This window comes from Pyrus communis, chromosome 1 (genome assembly GCF_963583255.1).
Source record: "Pyrus communis chromosome 1, drPyrComm1.1, whole genome shotgun sequence".
Taxonomy (NCBI): domain Eukaryota; kingdom Viridiplantae; phylum Streptophyta; class Magnoliopsida; order Rosales; family Rosaceae; genus Pyrus; species Pyrus communis.
In genome coordinates, this window is record NC_084803.1 from 686,010 (window position 1) to 695,924 (window position 9,915).

The window sequence follows — 9,915 nt, forward strand, 5'->3', positions numbered from 1 at the left end:
AGAAAAAAAAGCAGATCACTGAGAAATTAAAGAAGTGATATTATAGAATTGGAGAACAAGGTCTCCGCTATTTCATATTTATATGGGACAGAGATAAGAAAGAGAGAGTGGGTAAAGGAGATTTGTGGAGTGGAAGATGGATCCGAGATGGGTAAATAACTAAAGGCAAAAGCGCACATGGGGTTGGATTATGACTTAAGCGTTAATAAATGTGTTCATTTCTATTGGTGACATATTATTTAATTTGCAAATTTTATTTACAAATTTAGTATCCATAGCATTACTCTTTATATATGTGCAATAACACTGTCACATTATGTTATTAGTTTTTGTGCTATAATATGAGTAGATGATAAAATAAAGGGGTTTTTGAACTTTAATCCTTCAAGAAAATTAAAATTTAATAAAAACCTAGTGTTAGATTGAATATTGATTTTAGTCCCTTAATGTGTACTTAATTCAAATTCATATTATATTTTTGTTTTTATATTTAATAGATAACTTATTTAATGTTATTACATTAAATTTTAAATTTATTATTATACACATTTTAATTCATTAATTTTATTTAACTTTCTCTAATTAGTTTACCTAAATGTCTGTATCATAATATATTTTACTAAATTAGTGTAACGAAATGCCTGTAACTAAATATATTGTAGTGAATTAGTGACACGTAAGAAAATATGTAAAAACATAAGTGTACAGAAAATTTTGTACCTAACTATATGATACTAAACTAGTGTACTGAAATGTCGGTATCTAAATATATTACGCTAAACTAGTGTACCAAAATATCCGTACCTAACCATATCATACTAACTCAATGTACCGAAATGTTCGGACCTAAATATATTGTAATGAATTAGTGGCAGATAAGAAAATATGCAAAAACATAAGTGTACCGAAAAATCTCTACGAAAATATTTTCTTATATAAGATGCTTACCATAATGAGAATTAAAATTTATAATATTTTCATAAAATTTAAATTCATAAAATTAAAAATAAAAAAAGAGACATTGAATACATATGCTGCATGAAATAGAGTCTAGGGATTAAAATCAATTTTTAATCTTGTATAAGATATTTTTCTAAACTTCATTTTATTTAGGGATTAAAATTTAGTTTTCTATAAAATTAAACATATCTTATTTTTAAGATATATAATAATTAAAAAATATGCATATATTGTCACATCTCGACCTGGGCTCCCACCACATCCCGGGCTCAACTCCACCGTAGCACTATATTGTCCGCTTTAGGCCCCTACCACACTCTCACCCCTACCACACTCTCACGGTTTTGTTTCTGGGAACTCACATGAGAACTTCCCAGTGGGTCACCCATCATGGGATTGATCTCGTGCGCTACTCACTCAACTTCGGAGTTCCAATGGAACCCGAAGTCAGTGAGCTCCCAAAAAGCCTCGTGCTAGGTAGAGATGTGAATATACATATAAGGCTTACAAGATCCACTCCCCTGGACGATGTGGGATGTTACAATCCAGGTCCGTTTGTCCTTGAAGCATATAAGAAGAAGGTTGACCTTGTCGTTGAGTCGGTTCAATCAACGGCTGATAGAGGGCTACTTGAGTGCGACTGGCCAGATGATGCAAGGGAAGGATAAAATAACATGTTAATGTGCGATGTAGTTAGACGGCTTGTCGTGGATTCGGAGATCAGAAGTGCTTTGTATGCTGTCTTATTGGAGCTTTTCTCTTGTGCTTTCTTGGTCCTTTTGTTTATTCTCTTCGACTCACGTTCTTTAATTTGTTTTTGCACTCAAAGTTGAAAGTTTTGTTTGGATCCGCCAGTTTTGGGATTGAAAAAGTTGAAACTATCAAACGATGAGAGAAACTTGTATATGGAGCTTATCTCATTTATAAGAGATGAATATGGGATACAGAAGATAAATATAGTTCTGATTATATGAAAAAATCTCTTGCACTGACGATACTTTTTGTTTATTTAAGCTAATCCACACAGAATGTAGAAGCATGCGTGCACTCAAGGACCTCATTGTAACTGAGCAAAATAGAGGTATGTAGTTTGTTACCAAGCTTTAATTTATTTTGGCCAATGTTTTCTTCTCACTCGACGAGGAATCAACAACAAAAAACTGTGAATGAAAAAACTCGACAAAAAATTCTGGTACAAGATTTGTGAAGCATGAAACATGTACAATTCATTTGTACAATATCAACAAGTCTTACGAATGAAGATGAATTCATTTACAAGTGAGGATGTGTATGTATGTGTGTATGACTATTTTACTAATAATTTTCCCTTCATTAAGTCACCATGGCCATTTCCAGCCAAGGGCTATAAACCATATTTAGCTCTAAATGTAAAATTAGTCTCCAACCAAAGGTCTAATCAAAAGGAATCAGGCTAAAAAAATTAGGTTAAATTTAGCTCTAGGGCAGACAAAATGTAGCACAGCGTAGACTAAGTTTGGCCTAAAAGAGTAATAAAATATGAGGGAGAATAAAATATGGATCACGAGTCTCTGCATTTAAGATTTGTGCATTATAATAATCTAAAGATTCAAAGTATGACACGTTATCTACAATTAAGTTTACTAGGGCAGACAAAATGTAGCACAGCGTAGACTAAGTTTGGCCTAAAAGAGTAATAAAATATGAGGGAGAATAAAATATGGATCACGAGTCTCTGCATTTAAGATTTGTGCATTATAATAATCTAAAGATTCAAAGTATGACACGTTATCTACAATTAAGTTTACTTTTTCTAAGAAAATGATTTCCAAACTCTGTTAACTAGTTTTGCCGTTAGGTTTTTTTATGCAGTGAAATGCAGGTATATACGTAAAACCTAAATGTATAGATTCAGGATCCATAAAATATAGTGCTGCATATGGTTGGAGATGGGAAAATTTTAGATCTAAAGAAGTCCTTAAAATATTAATTTTTAGAGAGCTAAAACATAGCCAAGAGCTACGTTTAGTTTTCCATGACTGAAGATGACCAAACAATATTTTAGAGCCAGTTTCAAAACGTGTATTTTCATTTTATGGATGAGGGCCTGTAGAGACACAGTCCCTAAAGCTGTGGACATTTCCGTTTATTTGTGTGCATATCATGATAAAATGGGGGTCCAGAATCGAAAAGGAAGAAAAAGTGTGCAGAGAGCCAAAGAGACATCCACCATCATATAAAACACGGAGAAAGAACAGGAAACAACTACGACTTGGACTGTACCAGATTCACTCATTCTGTATATAATTCTATTCCGCCTTCCGATGTCTCCCACTCTCACATTTGATACATCCAGTTCAGGGACCCTCTCCCTGCAATTAACAAGCCATCTATTTCAGCACACTCATCTGCAGAACCTGCCACACCCAAATAAACCTTCAAACTCTGTGCTTTCACATACTGTCAGATCGAAGGAGGAAGAACCACCCACTAAATTGACTGATTCACTCCATACCAATACAAGATCAATATGTCGCATGCAGCTCGTCCTCTTACGTTACTTTTTTTTAGATTCCTAGCCAGGGACGGATACACTAAAATACTCAATTATGTATGAAAATCGTATCCATTTCGTATGTCATCCGTCAAACACGACGGCATTTAAACAAGGCGACACACGAAGAGGATAAACCAAGCAGATCGCAAAAGAGAAACCCTAAACAAATAACCGGATATATATTAAGGGAAATTAAATTTGTACATTGTTTAGGAAAGACGGAAGGACAACCATCTGCATAGAGTAGACTCAAATTCCAGTTAGGCTATCTCCAACCTACCCGGCCAAAGGACCATAGAGTTAAAAATAGCTCGGAATTACAAGAAAACCGTCTCCAACTGAGGACTAGGCCAAAAGGCTTGTGGGCCCCACCAAGCCCAAACCCCCAAATCAGGCTAGCTCTTTGGCTATTTCTAGCCAGCCAGCCAACCCTCCAACTCCACAATGTCAAGCTTGACATTTTGCCAGCAATTCAGCTCAGCCCATTTGAATGTCAACGGTTACATGACATTAGCATGACGTCAACTAGTAATGGCTAGCTAATGTTATGCTGCCGTCAAGTTACCGTTGGAATTTGAAATATTTTTTTTTGGACAAATTTAAAAAAAAAAAATCTATTTTTTTCCCTATACATACCTACACCATTCCTACAACATTGAAAATTGAAGATAAAAAGTGTCACGTAGATAAGAATCCTATCTAAAATTTGCACAACCAATTACATCTCGACACGTGGCACTCGAAACCCTATCGGAAATTTTGTTAAGATTACATAAAAATAAGAAATTTAGAGAGTTACTCACGTTAGCGACACGTTGTTACTCGAAATCCTATCCAAAAAATTATTGAGATTACATAAAGATAAGAAATTTAGAGAGTTACTCACGTTAGCGACACGTTGTTACTCGAAATCCTATCCAAAAAATTATTGAGATTATATCAAGATAAAAAATCCGGAGACTTATTCATTTGGCAACAAGTGGCACTCAAAATATGTTCAAAAACCTTATTTTAATATAGTAGTTTAATTTAATTAACCATATTAATTTAATTAAAATAATAAACTATGTTTGGCTTATGGTTCTTTGGCCCCCTCGGTTGGAGATGGTATACTGTTCATTAAATTATAATTTCTTATAGGGCTATAAGGCTAAAGGGAGCCATTTGGCCCTCCTTCGGTTGGAGATGGCCTTAAGTTAGCTGCCTTAGCTCCCCACGCATGTGGTAATTAATATATGGATTATGTGTCTTTATATTTGCTTGTTGAGTTGTTGTGCATTATTCGCATTTTGCTATATCTTGACCATTATAATAATCCAACGACCTAAAACATATAATGGTCAAGATAGAGCGAAATGCGGGTGAATGCACAACAAGTAAATGTAGAGGTTCGAGATCCTTACATATATTATAATAATTAATTAGAAAAATGGGGTATTATTTTGGGAGCAGTTAGAAATGAGATTGGTTTTGGCCAACCACTGCCTAAAGATAAGCAGTGTTTAAAGGTGGTGTCCATATGTCGGTCAGCCAACCCAGGGAACCAAACCTTTCTGCATCTCATCCGTACTGGACAACAATTAAACAATTTTCACCCATATACATGTAATTAAGAGGATCAATTAAGAATATAATTAATCAGATTCAAAGTACTAAAGCTGGAGTCAGCTAGCTCTGTTACGTACATTGTTCTTAATTTTGAAACCTAAATATAATTATGCATTCTTCATTTTATTATCAACTATGTTTGCTTAATATTTATATTATCTTCACAAACCGCATGCATTGTCAACGTCGCTCCTCATTGATAATGTTAAATATAAACAGAAGTTCATCACAGTTTAATTGCCAGCAATATCTCCACGAATGAAGGCATGCATGCATGTGCCTCGTATTTTCTTATTGTGCCTTGTATATATTCTTGTCCAATGCTACATGTCAACTACGTACTTCGATATGGCTGTCTTGTAAAGCCATGTACCTCTCTCATATTTTCACTTGTATATTACTTCTATTGGTTATCTACCTATAAGTAAAATCTTAAATGTAATTGGGGATGTATGATCACATGAAAAATGAAGAAATGTATCTCCAATTGTATGGCAATATCTCTTTCCTTCAAACCTCATTCTCCTTCTCTTCCCTCTTATTTGAATAGTTACTATTAAGCCGCATCAAATTTTGTGTTGATTTTTTTATAGAGAAAGGAAAACAAAAAGAAAAGTGTAAGACTTTCTATGACTCTTTTTTACCTCATGTTTTAACGTTAATTCTAGTGCCACTATTATAAAACATTATGTAAAAAACATGAGGTGGCAGATAGTTTATGAAGAGTTTCACTTTTGAAAGAGTCCTCTTAACATTGCTCATTCATAACACCCCTTAATTTCAAGTAAACATGTACAAGTTCATAGAGAACGTAAATTCACCTATAATTTACCCCTTTTTTTCATACTTTAATTTGCAACAATCGGATTAAGACGAGAGTCCAAGCAATATCGGGCTGGACTCTAGGCCCAGTAATACTATTCCCCCACGTTCCAGATTTATAGGGCCCAAACTACCCAACGCTGCACCCGCGAATAGTTCGAATCTCTTTTTCTCGCGGGTCTCGCGTAAGTTGAAAAAACAGGAAACGTAGTCATGACTAAAACCCTAGATCAGCGAAAAGTCGGGGACCGTTGGGGTTTTAGCTTGTAGTTGTACTTTCTGCTTCAGTTCAAAATTCAGTAACACTATGTTTGGATGAGAAAAATAAACATAGAATTTTGGTAAAAGTCAGAATTTATAGATTGACAGGTACCAATTCTCTTGTTTGGATTCATAAATATAGAAATTTAGGATTTCCTCATGGAAAAAAGACTTGGAATTTGAGACCTTCAAATCCCAAGTTCAAATTCCATGTAAATAGGTGTCATTTCTCAATTTCTATGATTGCGAGTTTAAAAATAACAAATTTCGTATTCAATTCCATTGTTCTTTTAGGTTAACCAAACAAGAAAATTTATAAATTCTAGAAAATAAAATCTCGTCATTTCAATTTCCGTCATTTTTAAATTCCTTAGTAATCTTAAATTTCTTCACCCAAACATAGTGTAAAAGATAACAAAGAATGGAAATTTCTGAAAGTAAGCCCCAAATCGAATTATCTGAAAACCCTAGAGCCACCTGGGACGGTTGCTCCGTCTTGCTCGACATCAACGACGGCGACCGTCTGGTTTTCGCCCGCCTCTCCGCCGGAGCGTAAGTAGTAGTCTTTTGCTATCAGTTTTGTTCTGTTTTTGTGTTTCGAGTTGTTGAGAATTCTTACAGCTGAATACGGAATGGAAGTGCAGGAAAGTGAAAATTGGGAATAAGAATTGCTCTCTGCAGCCCTTGATTGGCTGCCCCTTCGGCTCTTTCTTTCGGGTCGAAAACGGAGCTGAAGGCCCGTATTTGGCCCGCTACACTCCGTTCACGGAAGGTTTGGTTTTTAATTTGAATTTGTTTAAATTATTTATTTGATTGTGTTACTGTAAAACTTGGGATAAATGACTTTGTATTTTGCTTGATATTTGGCTCTTTTCTTGAATTTATGTGTATAGGTAATTATGTTCCAGAAAAAGGTGAAATTCAATCAGTAGATGAGTTTAGAGATAATCGAGCATTAGTCGATAACAATAAAGCGCAGAGCCTAACCGGTGAAGACATTAACGGAATGCGACAGTGAGAACAAACTTTAATTTGTATTTTGGCTTCTTTTGTACATTTTGGTGGACTTATACAAGGATAATTGCAGACAGGGTGCAACGGGCGATGAAATAGTTGAAGCTCTCATTGCAAACAGTGCGACGTTTGAGAAGAAAACTGTTTTCTCACAGGTAATTGAGATCATTTGAGTACCACATTGTATTCATTTGAGGTAAGCTGATCCTATTTCTTGTCTGTCTGTTGTCTGCAGGAGAAATATAGGCTTAAGAAGCAAAGGAAGTATGCTCCCATTGTACTTATGAGGCGCCCATTCACTAGAAGGTTACCTCTTATTTCTGAAGCACGAGCTTTATTTTGAAGTCATATTGCCATTCTATCAGCGAGAACTATCTCTGCACTTGGCATTTTTTTTGGCTGCCGTTCTGAATCTGCATCTATATTTAGAATTTCGGATTATTTTTACTGACTTCTTGTTGTTTGCTGTTTCTCTCAGTATATGTGAGGCGTACTTAAAGAAATATCCGAATAAAATTGGGTAAGGGGCCACTTATGAGTTTCCTCTACTTTTGGTAAGCTACTTTCCCATATTATTTGCTGAGAATTTACGTATCATATGATTGCCTTTGGTTCAGATTCTTGCGGATGGATACATTGTCTCTTCTGCTTTCCATGGCTAATGTTTCTGCAAATTCTGATGTCCTCGTAGTGGATATGGTTGGAGGACTTCTAACTGGTGCCGTGGCGGAGCGTTTAGGAGGTCTGCTATATATTTTTTTTTACCCCAATTGCCCTTTACTATTTGCAGCTTCGAATGTTTTTTCAATCTACACGTATTATGGGTGTTGAAGTAGTGAAACTGAAGTAAATTATATCCAAAGGAAAAGGAAATCTATTTGTTATGGCTACTTTGTGTGATTGCAACAATTTTCTTATGACACCTCGGATGTTGAATGCTATGTTTGACAGGTATGGGCTATGTCTGCAATACATATCTCGGTGGCTCGCCTTATTCTATGGATATAGCGAGGATATTCAACTTTGGAGATGAAATTTGCAAGAGGTACATCTGCCTTTGAGTTACATAAAGTAGGAAGGGTACACACTTCATGTAACCAACTTTTGATATATCGTGTTTTTGTCGCAGGATTGTGAAGTCTCCTCACACTGACCTTTTATCTTTCCAAAACGGACTGCCCAAACCAGTCAGTCAGGACACGGACTCCTGTAACATGGAATTTCGGCCAAATGTAAGTGACACTTCATTTAGTCTGCACAACTTTTTTCCTTGCAGTTTCTTAATTGTTTCAGGTACTCTTATATTTTTTTGTCAGGGCCAAATTTTTTCAGCAGTCAGTACGGAAGAAGTATCTCTTACATCTGAAAATGTGATATCAGAACCTGTTCCCGAGTCTACCCGTTCTCCAGTAATCAAAATATCCAAACCTGCAAAATTGGGAGAAAAAGCACCACAGGAAATCATTAGCTCGTGGAAAGAAAATGGTTTCTCTAGGTAAATATTGTTGTCATTTGTTTAGTTTACTAGTTGAAAGTAGCATCTAGTTGATGGTTCTGCATTCTTTTTGCAGTTTAATAATAGTAGCACCGGAGCTGGATGCATGGGGCTTAGTGAAAGAGATCTTGCCACTTGTGTCAAATTCTGCTCCCTTTGCTATTTTTCAACAGTATCTTCAGGTTGTTAGCTTCAAATACTTGATAATACCAAATTAATAATTTGCCCATACGGATTCTTCACCCGTTTGTAGACGAATAAACTAAAACTGTTATACTTTTTAATATGCAGCCTCTTGCAACATGCATGCACAATTTACAGCAGGGGAAAATGGCGATTGGCATGCAAATTTCAGAACCTTGGTTACGTGAATATCAGGTTTGTTCGGTATATTCTTTATGTATCTGTTCTGGTCTGCGAGTTCTAAATCTATAGATTTTAATGTCATTTTGCTATCAGAATTCCTGTTTTTGCTTAAGATGTATGATGGAAACGTTGAGAAAGTTTCCTAGCTCAACTTCTGTCGTAATCTGTTTATACCATCCCGTTGATTTTGTGAGGACCATCACTGGCCACGCTGAGATGCTAATTCTTCTTGTGCCGTTGTGCCAAGTCCATTGTTAATTCCTGGTTTAATGTTTCTGTAACTTTATACACCATTATTTGATGCGTTCTTTAGTGTTTCTTGGATGATTCCTGTGCTGAAACGAGACTGATTGCAAATAATTTCTTTTCAGGTACTTCCATCAAGAACTCATCCATGCATGCAGATGAATGGATTCGGTGGGTACATTCTCAGCGGGACCAAAATTTCACCGAACTGATTTGAAAGAACAAAATCACTCCGCTGAGTTGCGACTAGTTATATGGATGTTCGTAGGCAAAACCACTGCGTGCAAAATGTACACTACTAGTTATTCGTCTTCTGTTTATCTGTAAACCTGCAAATTTTTTTCTTGCAGGATTTGCAATCTATGGGTCGTGGCTTATGTGTATCTGGGCCCCAATGTTTAAGATTTAGGATTCGAAGGCCCATATTTAGCAGAAGCTCATACTCTGCGAGCCAGTAAACCCAAAAATTTGAAGATTCGATAACATTAACAGTATAGTTTCTAACGTGTTCATATTGTGTAGCATGACATGTAGTTTCTAACGCAGTGGTGGATGTACATTGGGGCTAAGATGGTCTCATGACAACCAAGAGTATGAGAAATATACA

At 35.8% G+C, this 9,915-nt stretch overlaps 1 protein-coding gene across 1 annotated transcript; it reads left to right on the top strand.

Annotated features, from left to right (window-relative positions):
- The first annotated feature begins 6,597 nt into the window (after positions 1-6,597).
- On the top strand, positions 6,598-9,706 carry LOC137719832 (uncharacterized). The gene is made up of 13 exons (XM_068458843.1): positions 6,598-6,739; positions 6,832-6,959; positions 7,081-7,201; positions 7,275-7,356; positions 7,437-7,507; positions 7,680-7,721; positions 7,819-7,943; positions 8,153-8,246; positions 8,331-8,433; positions 8,518-8,696; positions 8,773-8,878; positions 8,988-9,074; positions 9,434-9,706. Exons 1-13 carry the CDS (start codon positions 6,609-6,611, stop codon positions 9,518-9,520), a joined length of 1,356 nt encoding a protein of 451 aa, XP_068314944.1. The 5' UTR covers positions 6,598-6,608; the 3' UTR covers positions 9,521-9,706.
- Positions 9,707-9,915: the final 209 nt, after the last annotated feature.